Here is a 20,809-nt window from a genome sequence, read left to right as displayed (position 1 = left end):
AAATCAAAGCTCGGACCTGAACACGCAAAGGTACCTGACATTCAGGAAGGACAGGAAGCTGGGGCAAGGGTGGTGGTTATCTCTGTTAATTAGAGGACATTAGTACTGTAGCTGAGGATTCTTTTGTAGCCAGTCCGGATGATAGTGAGAGAGGATCTCAGTTCTAAAGATTAAGATATAGAATCAGTTTGAGTGGAACTAAGAAAAGGCAAGAGGCAACAAATATTGGTGGGAGTTATTTAAAGGCCACCAAACAACAGTTATAATGTAAATCACAGTATGAATCAGGAAATTAGAGGTGCATGTGAACAAGGGTAATACAATTGGGGGATTTCAATCTATATATAGACTGGGTAAAACTAATTAGTACTAATGTTGTGGGGGACAAATTCTTGTAATGTATGCGAGATGATTTTCTAGAGCAGTAGATTGACCAACTAGGAATGGGTTATTTTAGATCTAGGATTGTGCAATGAAAAAGAGTCTATTGATAATCCTGTTGTAAAAGAGCCTTTAACAAAGAGTGATCATAACATGGTAGAATTTTATATTCAGTTTGAAAGTGATGTAATTTAATCAGAAACTGGGGTCTTAAATTTAAGCAAAGTAAATCATGAAGGTATGAGGGGCACGTTAGCTATGATGGATTGGGAAACTATGTTAAAGGGTATAATGGTAGATAGGCATTGGATAATATTTAAAGAACTAATACAAAATTGACAGCGAAAATGCATTCCTTTAATGCACAAAAACCCAGAAAGGAAAGTTATTCAACTCTGGCTAACATGTGTAATCAAGTATTGCATTAGAACAAAGGAAGAGGTGCATAAAGTTGCCACAAAAAAGGTACGCCTGAGGATTGGGTAATTTTAGAATTTTGCAAAAGAGGGCCAATAAATGAGGGAAAAAAGAATTAGAGTAAACGAGCCAAAAACATAAAATCAGACTATAAAGGTATGGAAAAACGAAGAGATTAGCAAAAACAAGTGAGGGTCCATGAAGAGTAGGGAAATTACAGAGAAGCTAGGACATACTTTGTGTCTGTCTTCTTGGAGGAAAATACAAAAAGACTCTGAGAAATAACAGAGATCAAGGGATTAGTGTAACCAAGAATCTGAACAATATTACTATTAGCAGAACAGTACGAGAGAAACTAATGGGATTTAAAGTCACTAAATCCTCTGGAACTGATGATTGACATTCCAGAGTGTTGAAAGAGGTGGCTGTAAAGATAGTATTGGTGCATTGGTGGTTGCCTTTCAAAAATCTATAGTCTCTGGAATGGTTCCTGCAGATTTCAAGGTGTATCAAATGTAACCACCACCACCCCCCCACTCTCTCTTCCGCCCTCTCCCCACCTATTTAAGAATGAAGGGAAAGATAAATCAGGGAACTACAGGCCTGTTAGCCTAGCATAAGTCATAGGGAAAATGCTATAATCTATAACAAAGGATGTGATAACAAGACACTTCAAAAATAATGATAGGATTAGGCAGAGTTGACATGGATGTGTGGAAGGGAAATCAGTTTAACAAACCTGTTGGAGTTTTTTGAGGATGTATCTAGCATAATAGATAAGGGGGAACCAGTGGACGTGGTACAATTAGATTTTCAGAAAGCTTTTGATAGGTTCCACAAAGGAGTAAATAAAATTAGAGCACATGGGATTGGGGGGAATATACTGGCAGGGATTGAGAGCTGCCTAATGGACAGAAAAAAGTAAGAGTAAATGGCTAATTTTCAGGTTACCAGGCTGTGACTGGGCAGGATACCAGAAGGATCAGTGCAAGGGCCCCAGCTATTCACAATCTATATCTATGATTTGGATTTGAGGATTAAATGCAATATTTCCAAGTTTGCAGATGACACAAAACTAGGTGAAAGCGTGAGTTGTGAGGAGGATGCAAAAACACTTCAGCGGATTTGGAGAGGCTAAGTGAATGGGCAAAAATCTGGCAGATGGAAGACAGTGTGAAGAAATGTGAAGTTACCCACTTTGGTAGAAAAAACAGAAATATGGGGCACGATTTAATGGAAATGAAACAGGGTACTGTTTTGGGCACATTTAGTGGTTGTTTCCCAGCACTTGTAGTGCTGAGAATGACCACGCTATTGAACGGGACTGTGCTTCATGCCCGTACCATGGAGAGCATCAGCTCCATGCAGGCGGAGAAGGCACCAGGACCCGATTGGTTTCTGCCAGACTTCTATAAAAAATTTGCACCAGCTCTGGCCTCTCACTTATGGGAGATGTTCGCAGACTTGATTGCGAGGGGCACCCTGCGCCTCCTTCACTAACACAGGCCACTCACTATATTGCTGATACCCAAGAAAGACAAAAACACGACGCAATGCGGATCATATAGACACATTTCGCTGCTCAACGTAGATAAGAAAATACTCATGAAAGTTCTAGCCAAGAGACTGGAGAACTGCATACCAGAGGTGGTCGCAGGACACCAGATGAGCTTTGTCAAGGGTAGACAGCAACTTGCGAATATCAGACTGCTGCTGAATGTGATACAGACCCAATCTGGGGAGCACACTGGAGGTGATCATCTCCCTGGATGCAGAAAAGATCTTCGGCAGAGTCGAGTGCAAGGCTAGGGGGGTTCAGCTCGTGGGTGAAACTCCTGTACAAAGCTCTCAAGGAGAGCATTCGGACCAACGGCACCAGCTCTGAATACTTCCAGCTGCACAGAGGCACAAGGCAGGGATACCCACTCTGTCCCCGCTCCTGTTCGCCCTGGCAATTGAAGCCCCAATAGGCCACGACTGGACATGGATCCACAAATGGAATCTGACCAGTCTGGCGGAGGAAGCCAAAAGGACCTGCAGAGATGGGATGCACTCCCGCTCTCCCTGGCAGGGAGGCTGCAGACGATCAAGATGAACGTACTGCCAAGGTTCTCTCTTCCTGTTTAGATCCATACTGATCTTCATCCCCAAGGCCTTTTTCCAAGAAATAGATAAAATGACCGTGGTGTTTGTGTGTGTGTGGGGCGGGAAGGAATCCAAGAATCCCCAAGACTACACTGCAGAGAAGAAGAAAAATGGGCGACCCAGCCCTTCCGAAGGTGCAATACTACCACTGGGCAGCCACAGCCGCGAGAGTGAGTGGATGGTAACAGAACCAAGCATGGAATGGGTGAGGCTGGAGGAGACCTCCTGTGATGGAACGACCGTCCGAGCCCTCGCTATGGCAGCGCTCCCACCCCCCACCCTTCCCCCAGCAAAATACACGTCCAGCCCTGTGGTGATAGCTACATTAAAAAGGTGGAACCAGATGAGACAGCACTGCAGCTTAATCGAGATGTCCACCATGGTCCCCATTCTGCGGTAACCACAAATTCCCACCAGCCATACAGGACGTCACTTTTAAGAAGTGGAGACAGGATTAGGGATGGTGGGAGGGGTGGGGGGGGGGGGGGGGAGGAGGCACGCTGACAAACAGGAACTTTTACATGGGAGACAGATTCGCAACCCTAGACGAGTTGACAGAAAGATTGGAGCTACCGAGCGGATAGGAGCTGAGACATTTATAAATAAAAAACTTTCTCCACAAGGAGACTGTAATGTTCTGCCAGTGGCACCACGGCTGGCTCTGATGTTCAGAAGGGAGGGTCAAAGCGCAGTAGAGTAATAGTAATAGGGGACTCTATAGTCAGGGGCACAGATAGGCGCTTCTGTGGACGTGAAAGAGACTCCAGGATGGTATGTTGCCTCCCTGGTGCCAGGGTCCAGGATGTCTCCGAACGGGTAGAGGGAATCCTGAAGGGGGAGGGCAAACAGGCAGAGGTCGTTGTACATATTGGTACTAACGCCATAGGCAGGAAGGGGCATGAGGTCCTGCAGCAGGAGTTCAGGGAGCTAGGCAGAAAGTTAAAAGACAGGACCTCAAGGGTTGTAATCTCGGGATTACTCCCTGTGCCACGTGCCAGTGAGGCTAGAAATAGGAAGATAGAGCAGACAAACACGTGGCTAAACAGCTGGTGTAGGAGGGAGGGTTTCCGTTATCTGGACCACTGGGAGCTCTTCCGGGGCAGGTGTGACCTGTATAAGATGGACGGGTTGCATCTAAACCGGAGAGGCATAAATATCCTGGCCGCGAGGTTTGCTAGTGTCACACGGGAGGGTTTAAACTAGTATGGCAGGGGGGTGGGCACGGGAGCAATAGGTCAGAAGGTGAGAGCATTGAGGGAGAACTAGGGAATAGGGACAGTGTGGCTCTGAGGCAGAGCAGACGGGGAGAAGTTGCTGAACACAGCGGGTCTGGTGGCCTGAAGTGCATATGTTTTAATGCAAGGAGCATTACGGGTAAGGCAGATGAACTTAGAGCTTGGATTACTACTTGGAACTATGATGTTGTTGCCATTACAGAGACCTGGTTGAGGGAAGGGCAGGATTGGCAGCTAAACGTTCCAGGATTTAGATGTTTCAGGCGGGATAGAGGGGGATGTAAAAGGGGAGGCGGAGTTGCGCTACTTGTTCGGGAGGATATCACAGCTATACTGCGAGAGGACACCTCAGAGGGCAGTGAGGCTATATGGGTAGAGATCAGGAATAAGAAGGGTGCAGTCACAATGTTGGGGGTATACTACAGGCCTCCCAACAGCCAGCGGGAGATAGAGGAGCAGATAGGTAGACAGATTTTGGAAAAGAGTAAAAACAACAGGGTTGTGGTGATGGGAGACTTCAACTTCCCCAATATTGACTGGGACTCACTTAGTGCGAGGGGCTTAGACGGGGTGGAGTTTGTAAGGAGCATCCAGGATGGCTTCTTAAAACAATATGTAAACAGTCCAACTAGGGAAGGGGCGGTACTGGACCTGGTATTGGGGAATGAGCCCAGCCAGGTGGTAGATGTTTCAGTAGGGGAGCATTTCGGTAACAGTGACCACAATTCAGTAAGTTTTAAAGTACTGGTGGACAAGGATAAGAGTGGTCCGAGGATGAATGTGCTAAATTGGGGGAAGGCTAATTATAACAATATTAGGCGGGAACTGAAGAACATAGATTGGGGGTGGATGTTTGAGGGCAAATCAACATCTGACATGTGGGAGGCTTTCAAGTGTCAGTTGAAAGGAATACAGGACAGGCATGTTCCTGTGAGGAAGAAAGATAAATACGGCAATTTTCGGGAACCTTGGATGACGAGTGATATTGTAGGCCTCGTCAAAAAGAAAAAGGAGGCATTTGTCAGGGCTAAAAGGCTGGGAACAGACGAAGCCTGTGTGGCATATAAGGAAAGTAGGAAGGAACTTAAGCAAGGAGTCAGGAGGGCTAGAAGGGGTCATGAAAAGGCATTGGCAAATAGGGTTAAGGAAAATCCCAAGGCTTTTTACACGTACATAAAAAGCAAGAGGGTAGCCAGGGAAAGGGTTGGCCCACTGAAGGATAGGCAAGGGAATCTATGTGTGGAGCCAGATGAAATGGGCGAGGTACTAAATGAATACTTTGCATCAGTATTCACCAAAGAGAAAGAATTGGTAGATGTTGAGTCTGGAGAAGGGGGTGTAGATAGCCTGGGTCACATTGTGATCCAAAAAGACGAGGTGTTGGGTGTCTTAAAAAATATTAAGGTAGATAAGTCCCCAGGGCCTGATGGGATCTACCCCAGAATACTGAAGGAGGCTGGAGAGGAAATTGCTGAGGCCTTGACACAAATATTTGGATCCTCGCTGTCTTCAGGGGATGTCCCGGAGGACTGGAGAATAGCCAATGTTGTTCCTCTGTTTAAAAAGGGTAGCAAGGATAATCCCGGGAACTACAGGCCGGTGAGCCTTACTTCAGTGGTAGGGAAATTACTGGAGAGAATTCTTCGAGACAGGATCTACTCCCATTTGGAAGCAAATGGACGTATTAGTGAGAGGCAGCACGGTTTTGTGAAGGGGAGGTCATGTCTCACTAACTTGATAGAGTTTTTCGAGGAGGTCACTAAGATGATTGATGCAGGTAGGGCAGTAGATGTTGTCTATATGGACTTCAGTAAGGCCTTTGACAAGGTCCCTCATGGTAGACTAGTACAAAAGGTGAAGTCACACGGGATCAGGGGTGAACTGGCAAGGTGGATACAGAACTGGCTAGGCCATAGAAGGCAGAGGGTAGCAATGGAGGGATGCTTTTCTAATTGGAGGGCTGTGACCAGTGGTGTTCCACAGGGATCAGTGCTGGGACCTTTGCTCTTTGAAGTATATATAAATGATTTGGAGGAAAATGTAACTGGTCCGATTAGTAAGTTTGCAGACGACACAAAGGTTGGTGGAATTGCGGATAGCGATGAGGACTGTCTGAGGATACAGCAGGATTTAGATTGTCTGGAGACTTGGGCGGAGAGATGGCAGATGGAGATTAATCCGGACAAATGTGAGGTAATGCATTTTGGAAGGTCTAATGCAGGTAGGGAATATACGGTGAATGGTAGAACCCTCCAGAGTATTGAAAGTCAAAGAGATCTAGGAGTACAGGTCCACAGGTCATTGAAAGGGGCAACACAGGTGGAGAAGGTAGTCAAGAAGGCATACGGCATGCTTGCCTTCATTGGCTGGGGCATTGAGTATAAGAATTGGCAAGTCATGTTGCAGCTGTATAGAACCTTAGTTAGGCCACACTTGGAGTATAGTGTTCAATTCTGGTCGCCACACTACCAGAAGGATGTGGAGGCTTTAGAGAGGGTGCAGAAGAGATTTACCAGAATGTTGCCTGGTATGGAGGGCATTAGCTATGAGGAGAGGTTGAATAAACTCGGTTTGTTCTCACTGGAACGAAGGAGGTTGAGGGGCGACCTGATAGAGGTATACAAAATTATGAGGGGCATAGACAGAGTGGATAGTCAGAGGCTTTTCCCCAGGGTAGAGGGGTCAATTACTAGGGGGCATAGGTTTAAGGTGAGAGGGGCAAGGTTTAGAGTAGATGTACGAGGCAAGTTTTTTACGCAGAGGGTAGTGGGTGCCTGGAACTCACTACCGGAGGAGGTAGTGGAAGCAGGGACGATAGTGACATTTAAGGGGCATCTTGACAAATATATGAATAGGATGGGAATAGAGGGATACGGACCCAGGAAGTGTAGAAGATTGTAGTTTAGTCGGGCAGTATGGTCGGCACGGGCTTGGAGGGCCGAAGGGCCTGTTCCTGTGCTGTACATTTCTTTGTTCTTTGTTCTTTGTTGTTCTTGTCAGATGGCCTGATTTATAATACAGGAACACTTGTAGCTAAAGCTATAAATGATTTATTAACATTAACTGTGGGTAAACTATGTACAAAACAACAGATGAATAACAGTAAGATCAAGCACAAGCAACCTCTCTCTTCAGCTTCCACCAGCCAGTCTGAGGGGTCACCTGACTCTAACATTCACTTATATACTAATGAGACTCTTAGTGGTCAGTCGGTGGATTACAACTCAACCATGATATCACTACAGAGACGAAGACGTACCGTCGGGCCCCAAGAGACATAATGCTGGATGAACTGCTGGACATGAACAGTATGGAGAAAGGAAACTGCAGGCACATTTATGGATGATTTTTAGAAAGGGTGAGAACATCACTGGATGGAGCAAGACAGAAATGGGAGGGCGAACTTGGGATAGAAGTTGAGTGTGGACTCTGGAGCGAAATGAAATGAAATGACTGTCGCTTACTGTCACAAGTAGGCTTTAAATGAAGTTACTGTGAAAAGCCCCTAGTTGCTACATTCCGGCGCCTGAATTCGGGGAGGCGGGCATGGGAATTGAACCCGCGCTGCTGGCCTGCCTTGGTCTGCTTTAAAAGTCAGCTATTTAGCCCTGTGCTAAACCAGCCCCTAACATGCAAAGCACTAAGAATCATAGGTTATCATAGAATTTACAGTGCAGAAGGAGGTCATTCAGCCCATCGAGTCTGCACCGTCTCTTGGAAAGAGCACCCTACCCAAGGTCAACAACTCCACCCTATCCCCATAACCCAGTAACCCCACCCAACACTAAGGGCAATTTTGGACACTAAGGGCAATTTATCATGGCCAATCCACCTAACCTGCACATCTTTGGACTATGGGAGGAAACCGGAGCACTCGGAGAAAACCCACGCACACACGGGGAAGATGTGCAGACGCCGCACAGACAGTGACCCAAGCCAGAATTGAACCTGGGACCCTGGAACTGTGAAGCAATTGTGATATCAACAATGCTACCGTGCTGCCAACTCCACCTCATCCTGCGCAAGGCTAAGCCACATGAAGTTTAAACTGGTGCACAGAGCACACCTAACCAGAACGCGAATGAGCAGGTTCTTCCCGGAGGTGGAGGTCAAGTGTGAATGGTGGCAGGGAGGCTAGGCCAACCTTCCCCCAGACTTGTCGGGGTCTGGACAACTTTTTCAAGGTTGTGCGGGTGAGGGTGGAGCCATGCTCGAGAGTGGCAGTCTTTGGGGTGTTGGAACTATATACTGGGAAGAGGGCTGATGCCCTTATTTTTGCTTCCCTAATTGCACGGCGGAGAATCCTGCTCGGCTAGTGATCAGCAGTGCCACCCACAGCTGTAGTCTGGCTGACAGACCTGTTGGAATTTCTCCACATGGAGAAGATCAAATACGCCATCCGAGGGTCGGACAAGGGCTTCCATAAAGCATGGGGGCAATTCATCAACCTGTTCCAAGATCTGTTTGAAACCATAGCGATTAGAAAGGGAAGGGGGCAGGAGGGGGAACCAATGAGGGCAGACAGGATTACACAAGGGGGTTGGGGGCTGCAAGGAAGGAACCTAGGGATATATCAGGAGGGGACGAGGGAAAAGAGCGAGGGAGGTGCAGAGAACTGCTTCGAACAAAGCCATAGGGGCAACAGCAACAATTACAAAATGAAAGAAAGATTACAACACCCATGGCAGAAGAAGGGGCCAAGATGGAGCCCGATTAACAATAGGAGGAGGAGTGGGGGGGCGGAGCAAGGGACGGAAAGGGCCGATGCAAGCAGAACATGTAAATTGTCCATAAGAACTGTCTCATTCTGTCAATATTATTTGTTTTATATGTCTAATTGCTAAATTGTTAAAATTGGAAAATTCTAATAAAAATATATTTTTTAAAAAGCCTCTCGACCTGCTGTTACTACTGGCTTGCTGGGTTTGACACTAGCTACTGAACGAAAAGCACGAAAAGCAAACAAATGAACTTGGATTTTATAGCAATTGGTTGCTGCACTTGACGAATCTTCTACCATTCTAAAAACAAAGATTGAATCTCAAAGAATAAATTTGTGTGTCACCCAATCAGTAAGAGAGGAAATTTGTTTGAGGTAGAACATGTTTCCATATAATGCAATCAATTGCAAAAGGTTTGCAGCATAGTATAAGTTAATCAATTTTAATAAATTTGACTTTGGTTGGAGAATAGCCCCAGGTTTACACAAAGGAGTTTTTCAAATTGTATTCCAGAAATTATAACTAAATGATATATGTAATTGTTACAATTTATCAACGTGAAAAGGTCCAAGACTCATTTCAAATTAGATTCTCCATCCTAGAAAGACAGTCTCAAAATTCTACTTAATGCTACTAATCATTACTAATTATTCAATGAGTTTAAGCAGGAAATTGTGAAATTTGCAACTTGCGATTTCACCTAGAAGCCTGTATTCAATGATCAATAAGATACTTTGATAGCATAGTATATGTTTTTATACGTTTTCTGATGCTTGGCAAAGATAATGGTTTAACATAAGCTCATGTCTGAGAACTGACATGGATACATGGCAATGTTTATTGAAAAGAGAAGGGATTGGTGAAGAAACAAACCAAAGACACAAAACTTTGACTGAATCTCACCATTTGTAGCGTTCTCGTGGGCCCTTCTAGTTAAGAGATATGGAGATGCAAGTTGTATGGATGAATGCCAGTCAATCATCAGGCATCATTTTCTATAGTAAAAATGAGCACATGCTTTGTGCTAAGGTAAAGAAAAAAAGTAACACTGGCACACAGACTTTAATAACTACACAGATGCCAGAATATTACTTTATCCCCAAAACAATCACAGTGAGCTTTGTCTTTGATTCTTAGTGTTAGATTGCTGTTTGGTATACTATGCCTGACTATCTTTTGCTTCAAATAAAAGTACTCTGCTGTTACCAAGTGGTTCATGTTAGAGTTTATTACTCTTGTTATGACGAGGCACAACAGCTTTCTATGGCCATTTAAATACAGTAGCCTGTAGGTATCAGTTCCACTAGACCTCTTGGGCCCATCCCAGTGCAGGACCAACCCACAATGGTTGTGCTTTAAAAATTGTGGGAAGGACCCGATTCCTCGATTCTCGCCCCTATTCCCATTGCCGTAAATCTTGAAGATTGTGGGAGAAGGGTGCTTGCATACAGTAGTCCTGACATTGCCGATTCCATTGCAAAAATGAGCATTTTAGATCCCTTACAATTTTGATGGAATTGTGTCAGCTTTTGAAGGTGAGATGGTTCACAGTAGTTTAGAGGTGTCGTGAACAATGGATGAACTCTGATCTGGAGTCAGGAACCTTTTGACAGGTAAGTTCAAAAAGTGTTGCCAACTTCCCAAGTCATAATTCAATTCTGCATGATAAGTTAAATATGTTTTTAGTGCAGTGATTAATGATAGGACTTTGTTCTTAAAGGGTAAGTGACCATTAAAATGACCTGCATTGTGAAAGTAGAGAAGATCCCAGATGCATTAGAGTCATTTATCTATTGGATAAAGTGCTCTTTTGCAATACTGAATAACAATATTGTAATGTAGATTTTACTGTGGCAATTGATCCCTGTGCTTATGTCTTTTCATTTAATATCAGCTCAGGTATGTTGCACTGATTAAAAGCTTGAACGGATAGCTTGAGTTCTTCAAACAATTTTTAAGAATTTAATGTATTCAGATCTGGAGCTTTTGTTGATACATGTGCAATGCAATTTCATTGGGAATGCTTGACTGAGCTCCAAACCCACAATTAATTCTTCTCAGCAGCGGTTGTTGACACAGCTTGTTGGCACAGCTGTCAAGGGGACTGAGTATATTTCAATTGACAGTTTTATGGCACCCTAAGAGAATAGTGTTTCTGGAAGCATCTTATGAGTTCCTGTTTATTTTCACAGTTGTATGAGCATCTCAAAGACTTCCCAATGTTATTCTATGGCTTATGAGTTCTGCACATAGTGGTTATAGGAAGGTTGAAAGGTGATATGGGGGCATGGGGGTGAGTGGGTATAGAGGGGGTCATGTGTTGAGGAGCCATGGGGGGGGGGGGGGTGAGGGGACATGGTGTGAAGGCATTATATGGGGTATGGGTTGTTGTCATAACATGGTCTTAAGCAGGTCACGGGACACTAATGAAAACCTTAAGCAGGTCATGGAGTACTTATCAGACTAGGGGGATGATATTCCCAAAGGACTATGGGGAGGGGAGGGGCACCCCCCTCTACATCCTGTATAAAACCAGACTGCCATGAACTGGGAGCTGTCTCTGGTAGTAAAGGTCTGTACTCTTGTTCTGTTGCATTAAACATTTTTTCCTTTTGATTCAACTTTTTTGACTCGGTGTGGACTCCTTTCCGGACCTTATAATAATTATGTGGGTGATGGGGTATATGGGTGCCTTTAGGAGGCATCAGGGTGAGGAAACATATGGAGTCTGGGTTACGAGGCTTATCTCCAGAACTGGGCTGATTTCCAGTGTACGCAGGTGAGCCTTTTATCCTGCCCGCCTCGTCATTCACTCCTCTCTCTTTCTGCCTTGGGCCTACTTCAGGAGATGGCAGCACCAATTCCAGCTCAGTCCCACCACGAATATAGTGGGGGAAGGCTCTACCAGGTAGGATCACAATATTAGAAATGGCCCGATTCACGATTCCCACCTCCAAGGTAAAAATTGTTGCTGAACTCTAGGGCATGCCAAGTTTTGTGGCTTCTGGAGTGGAAATAAAATCATACTGTTTTTGCGGTCTCTTTAGGATGTTTTACAATAGATAGGTAGCTTGATGGATAGAAAATTGAATAGACATTCGAATCCCATGGAAGATATTACAGGGGAGGAGGGGAGGCACCACGGTTGAGGTTATTTGCATTGGAAGAGAGACAGATCATGATCTGAATGCTTATTTTTCATTTCATTCCTTTGTTACAGCAACATCATCCAATTTTTACCTCTCTTGTTTCAATGCAGCTAGTTTCTCTTCTGCCTCACTTAGGGCAGTTTTTAGAGTCAGTAATTCATTTAGTGAATGTGACGATCGGTTTTGTATTTCTGACTCCTTGCGAACTTTTGCTTCCAGCTGTTCTTCTAAACTCTTACACTTTTTTTCACAAAGCAGCAATTGGTCCTCTTTTTCTTTCATTTCTTTATGATGTCTGTGATAATAGAAAGAATATTAGTAGTTGAAATTATCTTCTGGGCATATCAGTAGTATTGCACAATAGCAAATTAAACCCGATTGCTTACTTGGATTCTCCCTCTTCATGTGCACACTCCAGTTTTGTTATGTTTGAGAGGAGATCTGCCGCTTCCCTTGATTTATTTCTGTGTGGATATGCAAACAATGATGATTAAATTATTTTTAAATAAGCACCAGACCAAAATTAGAGACCAGGGGCGAAATTCTCCTACCCGCCCCGCCACATTTCTGCCCCGACCGGCCGGCGGGAGTCTCCGTAACACCGGCCGGTCAATGGGGTTTCCCATTGTGGGGCAGCCCCACGCCGTCGGGAAACCCCCGGGCGCCGGAAAAACGGAGACTCCCGCCGGCGGAGAATGACGCCCCAGATTTTAATTCCTGGCAGGAAACCAGGAGTGAATGGCAATCCCCAGGAGTCGAATTTGAAAGCCTGGCATAATCCTCTAAGAACTCGGATTTTCTCCAATTCTGGCCTCCTGTGCCGCCCCCTGCTTCCTTCACCCTACCATTGGCAAACAGGAAATGCCGTGAGATTCTCGATGCTTAGCCTGGCGAAGCCATCACTGCTTGGCCCATTTAACGAGGCCCCACAGGTTTCACGCCGGAAATCATGGTTCACCGGCTGATTCACCCGGGACCACTCTCGCCAGACTCCTACTAATAAATGGCGGCAGCACCTAAACTGCTCCTGCACAGCCAACCCCACTCATAGCCATGCCGCCACAGAGGCCAGCCCCACACTTTGGTGACACCAACCTCGGATGACTTTTGGACGCGGTGGAGGCCAGAGCTAGTATTCTGTTCCCTGGGGGTTGAGAACAGTCAGCCACAGCCTGGGAGTAAGTGGCAGCTCGGGGAATGGGACCAGGGTAACTGGCACCCAATGCAGCAAGAAGATTAACGACCTCCACCAGGCTGCAGGGTGAGTTTGCACCAGACCCCTGACCGCACCTCCCCCCCACCCCCTCCCACAGACTCTCGCCTCCATTACTCCCCCCTAAATTACATCTCCCCCACACAGCCCAACTCCTAGAGCCCCATCCCACAAATCCCAAGCCCTCAACCCCGACCCCCCACCCCCCCCTCCCAACATGAGTAACCAAGTGTGCAACTAATGATGCTCCCTCTGTGACCCCGCAGGAGAAGTTGGCCCACAACTGAGAGAGGGCCCAGACGGGCGGCGGGGTGCTGGACATCAGGGTCCTCACTCTGTATGAGGAATGGGCCCTGGAGGTTACAGGGGTGGCAGAAGACAGATCGGTCACCAGCGTGGAGGTCAGTGCACGGCGTAGAGGTAGAAATCCACTGGCCCCCACCCAGATGAACTATCGAGCGTGAGTTGTTAATGTCATACGGACTGACCCATACCTTCCACCGACTATATGTCCATTCTCCTGCAGGACTCCCAGCCGACGGCGCCGGCCCATCTGGGGGGCGCCGGCCTATCCGAGGTGGCCCTCCACCCCATGAGAACACCTTGGAAGAGAGCTCCAAAGGTGTGGCCATAATAGTCACGCCACAGCTGTCATCCCCACCCCACCAGCGCAGGCACACACCAGGCACACACCTCAGTGGGCAATGGTAGTGGGGGGCTTTGTGGAGGTGTGGAGAGTTCCTGGGGGTTCAGGAGTGTTGTAGGGGCTTGGTCTGGGTGTTTAAAGTAGTTACACCGAAGTTAGATGTGCTTTTATTTTTTCTAACTCCTTCACAGCAACTATTAGCATATTACTGGCAGAACCACCCGAAAGTAGCAATTTAGATCGCTTTGGCAGCTGGTCCCCAGTGCAGTGCAATTGTTCAGGGGAAGTTAGCATGTCTGGACAATTGCGCCATAAACCCTTACTTTGGAACTTCCCAGAGGGATTGCCCAGTGCATCTTTGGAGTATCTAAGAACCTCTTATTATATACTGTAGTGTCTCTGTTGCTGCACTCTCTTGCCTCTAAATCAAAAGGTTGTAGTTTCAAGTTCCATTCCAGGGGTTAAGGACAAAGAAAAGTCAAAGCTGACACTCGGTCCTGAGGGAGGGTTGTACTGACCGAGGTGTTGTCTTTCAAATGAGACTTTAAACTGAGGCCCCACCTGTCCTCTCATGGTACCATGTTGCTTAGAGCAGGAGAGTTATTCCCCAGTGTCATGGCAATATTTATCCCTCAATAAATAAGACAAAAAAAAGGGCTGGATTCTCCTTTAGCTACGCCAAAATCGGGAAACGCGATTGGGCGGAGAATAGCTTCCGATGCCGAAATCGGGGTAGGCGGCGGTTTGACGCCAAATCGGAATGCTCCAGCACCCTGACAATGGCGTAAATGCGGTGCTTGCCACGCGGGCTGCAGGTATAGTAGGTTTATCATTAGCGGGCCTGATACCCGTTGCTCCGGGGCCTCCACGATTCACCGCATCCGATGGGCCGAGTTCCCGACACCGGGGTTCACTTGTGGTTATAAAAATTGTGAACCTGGCGTCCTGGCTGCTGAGCGAGAGAGAGGAGGTTGGAAATGGCGTGGAGTGATTGCAGGCTGCTGGCCCGGACACTGGCCGTACTGGCCATGGCAGGACCATGACACCTGCCAGGGGCGGGGTAGGGGAGGGAGAGGGGGGCAGGCCAAGCGGCCGGGCAGCCCCCCCCCCAGGCATCGACCGCCATTACAGCGGCCATCTTGTTGACCACCCACCCCAGCCCCTGGTTCTACACAGTGACCCCCCCCCCCCCACCCCCCGAACACCCTGCCCAACCGGCCGCCACCCACTGGGGGCACTGATGGGGCTGGGGTGCAGGGGTGGGGTGGCATGTGTGGGTGAGGCCCGCAGTGCCAAAAGGAACCGCCATGTATCCCATGGAACCCTAATGGGCACGGGAGTACACACCATTAAATCATGTTGGCCTTTCATCCCCTGCAGAGAATGGCATTCGGGCAACAACCGGCGATGCTGGCCGCCGTGGCGATGACCGCAGCTCTGCAAGATGCCCTGTGGCGGCGTGAGTGGAGGCCGCTCAGAATGGAGACGGAGGCTGCAGCAGAGGAGCGGGCTGCAGAGGGGCAGGTGGCAGCCGCTCAGGCTGGAGTGCCAGCCGCCCAACAGGCCGAGGAGAAGGAAGTACCAAGGAGGCACTGGATGAGGCTCCGCATGTACCGCAACCGCCTGTCATTCGAGGACCGGCTGGGCATGCAGACGGAGAATGCAGTTGAGCAGAGGGACTGTGAGACACATATGCCAGATGATGGCACACCTGGCACCGCGGGGATATGGGGAAGGACACCCGCTTCTGGGGAATATGGGGAAGGACACCCGTGATCTCACAGACACCGGCGCACAGGTGCAGCCTTGCCGTCACGGACGCCTATATGCACACGCGGACCAGTACATCCGGTACCATGTGGACCAAACGCACCAGGATGCCTGGGCAGCGGTTTTCACTGCCGTCGTCGGGATGCCCAGGTCCAGGAGGTGATCGATGGCATGCATGTCGCCCGACAGCCACCTGCGGATTACAGGCTGCTCTACACCAACAGAAAGGGCTTCCACATGAACATCCAGCTGGTCTGCGACCACCAGATGCACATCATGCACGTCTGCGGCCGATACCCGGGCAGCGTGCATGACTCCCTCATCTTGGCACACTCGGTGATCCCCGACATGTTTGAGGCCCCCCCCGGCACCCTTCCCCCCTCCCTCCCCGGCTACGGGGCTGGCTGCTGGATGACTGAGGTTACCCGCTGATGTCGCCTATCTGGAGGCCACCAACCAACATGGAGACCCAAAACAACGGTGCACATACAGTGACCAGGCATGTGGTTGAGCAGTGTTTTGGAGTCCTGAAGATGCGCTTCAGGTGCCTGGACCATTCTGTAGGGGCCCTCCAGTACAAGGCTAGGAGGATCGCCCGCATCATGGTGGCCTGCTGCGTCTTCCACAATACGTCCCAGCAGAGGGGTGATGTGCTGGAGAAGGATGAGGAGGAAGGGCAGGCCTCGTCCGACGAGGAGGATGGGGGGAGGGGGAGAATGAGCGGGACATGGGGCCTGGGCAGGCACGGGAGGCCGCTCGATGCCATCGCCAGGGCCAGCGCGCACACAACGCCCTCATCGTGACATGGTTCACCAACTAGGGAGGAAGCGGGGTTGTTGGCCTGGGGCATGGACACCACCATCCAAGACCCACACCCCCTCACCTCCCACATCACCAAACCACCCACATGCACACAACCCCTCCATGACACATGCCTGCGGCGGCAGTGACAACGGGTCAGAGCCGCTAGAACTCAACTTTGCCCTGCACCTGTGCCAACTAGTGTCTAACTTTCTGGCCTTAAGGGCCCGAACATGATGTCTAGGTGGTTCCCCAGATGGTACAGTAGGAGTGGAGATGGCCTGCTGTGCTCCTCCTCCCTCGGGATGCCCGATGTCCCCCGGGCTCCATGAGATGAGGGTGCGAGCGGAGCCATCCCCAGAGGTCCCATCGCCACCTGGCACTGCCAGTCCTGGAGACCCACTCTGGTCTCGCCCAGGGTCTGCATGTTCATGGCCATGGAGCAAAGGGAGTGGACCATCTCCGACTGTGACTGTGCCACCACCCTGAGGGTCTGTGCCACATCAACCAGTGACTGGGCCAGATCCCTCTGGGACTGGGACACCTTCCTTTGGGACTGGGCTACCTCCCTCTGGGACTGGGCCAACTCCCCCTGGTACTGGGCCACCCTGCCCAGTGTCTATGCCACATGAACCAGAGCCTGGGCAATGCCACCGGCGTTCTCAGCCTTGGCCTGCTGTGACTGGGCCATGCTGAGGAGCACCGATGCAATCTCCAGATGACTCTGGCATGTGGTTGCCTGTGAGAGGGCAGACCTGACCTCGGCTTCAGACCCCGTCTGCACTGAATGCCGCAGGTCTTGCACACTCTGACCCATATCCGACACCATCGCCCGCATTGCCTCCACCGTGGACGCCACCCGTGCAGTGTCGGCCTGGATGGCATGCATGACCGGGACCTGCACGTGGATGGACTCCTCCACCTGCCCCTACAGGTGTTAGAAGCCGGCCGTCTTCCCCTCTTGTAGTCCCTGGGTTTCTGGCTGCACCTGCACTGTGGCTGGGACTGAATGTTCCAGGAGCCCGGGATGCATATGGACGTCAGATAATTCCTGGGGCTGGCCTGCATTCCGATCTTCTGGCCCCTTGGCTGCTTCTACCTCCACCTGCTGTACCGGATGCGATGTATATTGCGCACCCGATAGTGTCCCAGGAGCCTCTTCACTAATGTGCCCAACAGAGGTGATAGTCTCTAAGGTGGTGGAGGGTGTTGGAGACAGCTGTGGCGGAACATCCGTGTCCTCCTCTGGGGTCTCCTGGGTCTCGGGCGGAGGGCTGGTGCTTGGCCGCCTGGAGGGCACCTGCTCTGCCGTCTGGACGGCACCGGCTCTGGCACTGGCTGGGGGTCTCCGGATGGACCGGCCCCATCTCCGGCAGGTCCTGTAAGACACAAGATGACATGAATGGTTAGACAGCGGGCCAGCGGGGGCGGGTAAGGGGGTCAAGGGAGCGAGGAGTGTGGGGTGAGGGGGGTGGGCCGAGGGGTGTGGGGGGTGAGGGGTGTGGGATGAGGGGGCTGAGGCGGAGTGAGGGGGCTGAGTGGGAGTGAGGGGGGTGAGGGGGAGTGAGGGGAGTGAGGGAGGGTGAGGGGGATGGGTCAAGGGAGGTGAGGGGGGATGCCCTCACAGGTGTCATGGGGATCCGCAGCTGAGCAGGGACTCACTTGCTCGCCCGCCGCTGACCTCCGTGTCGGCGACCTCCCTTTCCTGCAGGTTACTGACCACGTCCACGGCGCTGACCGCGTCTGCCACCTGCGCCCAGGCACGGCATACGGTAGTGCCTGGTGGCCTTCCTCCCGCGTCGGGGTACAGGGTCATCCGAATCTCCTCCACAGCGTCCAGGAGCATCTCCAGCTCAGCGTCCCCTGAACCTTGGCGTTGCTCTCCTTGCAGCCAGCTTGCTGACTGGGACGGTGTGTGTAGGGAGATGGATCTTTCAAATGCGGCTGCGGCGTATGAGCCTCATGTGCGCCAATCATAGACCCGGCGAATCAGGCGGCGTTTCACTTGGTATCGGTTACATTCCACGTGGCGATGGTGCAAATCGTGCACCTGCTGAGCCGTTTTTGCTGTCGTAAAACACCCTTTTTCCACGCCGGCGTCAGCACTTAGTCTCAAAATCGGAGAATCCAGCCCAGAATATTTGGCACTATCACATTACGATTTGTAGGGCTTGCTGTGTGTAAATTGGTTGTCACTTTTCCTGCATCACAGCAGTGACTACACTTCAGAAAAAGAAACTTTCCACTGGTTATAAAGCACTTTGAGACATCCCGTGACCATGAAAGGCACTATATAGCAATGCAAGTCTGTCATTTTTTCTTTGATAGAAGCATTCCACAAGCAGGAACAAGGCTCTTTATACTCAGACTTGAAACATAGACAGAAAACTCCCACAAATATACCACAAGATATAACTTGCAGTGATCTTCAGATTTACTTTGCTTCAAGTTACAAAGGAACAAAAAGTAATGTGCAACAAGACTATAATTAAGTTGGGTGGGGAGGCTGATTAGATCATAAATCATGACAGCAATGTTTGAAATCAGAACAAAACTTCAAGAACTCTAGCCACTAACAGCGGCTGCTGTTAAGTGATGCAAATTTTAGACAGTCAGTAGAATATATTTAATTTCCAGCAATGGAATATAAGTCAACAACCATGCTTTAATGGTCTTTATACAATAGTAAAGTGGAATTTCCATAAAATTGCAAAGGATAGTAATGATCTCACAATAAACAGCATGAATGTTATTAGTTTGTTCAATATATTTAAGAGGGAGCTAGACGTGGTCCTTGCGGCTAAAGGGATCAAGGTGTATGGAGAGAAAGCGTAAGTGGGACACTGATTTTGTATGATCAACCATGGTCATATTGAATGGTGATGCAGGCTCAACGGGCCTGTTTTCTATGTGTCTATGCGATACATGGCACGATAATCTGTTTTAATTCTATTCCTTGATCAAGACACAAAAACTCCCTTGCTCAACCTCAAACACAGCCACAAAATCTTTAACATCCAACTGAGAAGGCATACGATTCTCCATCCGGGAGCAAATCGGTGTAGGTTCACAATCTGGAGAGAATCAAAAAACGCCACGACACCAGGTGAAAAATTATGTGGTAGCCAACCCCCAAAGACGTTGACCCCAGCCCCAATGACATTGAGCCCCATCCACAAGGACATCAATGCCCTCCTGACCCCACCCAGCCTCAGCTCACACAATGCAAGGCACAGAAACCCCAAATCACTGCTTGACCGATTGCTGCAGTGTTCTTTAACTTAAGTAAAGAACAAGCCTGTACTAATTGATAAACTGAAACCCAAGCCTACCTGTTGTCAGCATGGTAGAGATGGTCGATATTGTGATCACTGTGTCTTGAAGTGAGAAAACATGAACTGGCTGACGAGCAACGGGATGGAGAAATCAATTAAATATGATTGCAACTCAGCAGGCAAGTGCAGGACAGAATGAACCAGAAAAAGTCCAGTGTAGGAGCAAATACTCCAATGAAATGAAATGTCAAATTCAAGTCTAATATCAGTGGCTTTGCTCGCAACTGTCTGCCAGGATTCCATTCTTTAATTGTCCAGAAGAGTAAGAAGAGACTTTCTGAAGGTCAGTAAAAAGCGATGGGGGATGGCGATTACTCACCAGTTCTATCTGTCTGTATGTGGCCACCTGTCATTATATTAGGCCAGCATATATTCTCTCTTGAAGAACAGAACTTAGACTGGAAAACATGGTAGACGGGCAAATCTTTTACATTTCTTGTATCATCAGTTGTTTGAAATCCATTGCAACTTAGATGGCTTTTCTCCTGCACTTGTTCTTCACAAAATCACCAATCACATCATAGTAGGTAAAATCTTGTAAGGGTGCATTTTCAATTGTCAATATTGCTGAACTTGCCAAATGTTCCTGACTCATCATACTTCGTAGATAATTTCTCTCTCTTTTCAACACAAAAAAAGAATGTTCACTGGATGCATTTTTGACAGATATTGTTAAAAAGATCTTCGGAATGGTTTGCACATTTGAAAAGGTTGTCTGAAAACTATCACACACAACTCTGTACAAATGAGCTGGTAACTTCAAAGCACAGAGCTCATCATTATTGATGAAATTAGTATCTTGTTTCATCTTCAAAAAGATTTGTGTCTAAATCTTCCCGGTAGAATTCAATTAACCTATGACTGCAGCAACTCTCAGCATTCTCATCCAAACTTTTGTCGAAAAGCATGCAAAATAATTCAACAGTCATCTTCATCAATTCACTTCTACTCTGCAATTGTACAGTTATTGAGTCATAAAATTGCATTGGCAGTCTC

The 20,809-nt window shown here is 48.4% G+C and overlaps 1 protein-coding gene across 3 annotated transcripts in view; it reads right to left on the bottom strand.

Moving 5' to 3' along the window:
• Positions 1-20,809, bottom strand: part of lekr1 (Leucine-, glutamate- and lysine-rich protein 1) — a 437,902-nt gene that overhangs the window by 61,363 nt on the left and 355,730 nt on the right. For all 3 annotated transcript variants that reach the window (XM_072474414.1, XM_072474413.1, XM_072474415.1), the window contains 2 exons: positions 12,435-12,512; positions 12,140-12,343 (listed from right to left, as the gene is read on the bottom strand). In XM_072474414.1, coding sequence (XP_072330515.1) covers positions 12,140-12,343; positions 12,435-12,512 — 282 coding nt within the window. The remainder of the gene's footprint in view (positions 1-12,139; positions 12,344-12,434; positions 12,513-20,809) is intronic.

The sequence above is a fragment of the Scyliorhinus torazame genome, chromosome 14, assembly GCF_047496885.1.
Source record: "Scyliorhinus torazame isolate Kashiwa2021f chromosome 14, sScyTor2.1, whole genome shotgun sequence".
NCBI lineage: Eukaryota > Metazoa > Chordata > Chondrichthyes > Carcharhiniformes > Scyliorhinidae > Scyliorhinus > Scyliorhinus torazame.
The sequence above is the reverse complement of the archived record's forward strand: the minus strand, read 5'-3'. Positions and strand labels throughout refer to the sequence as shown.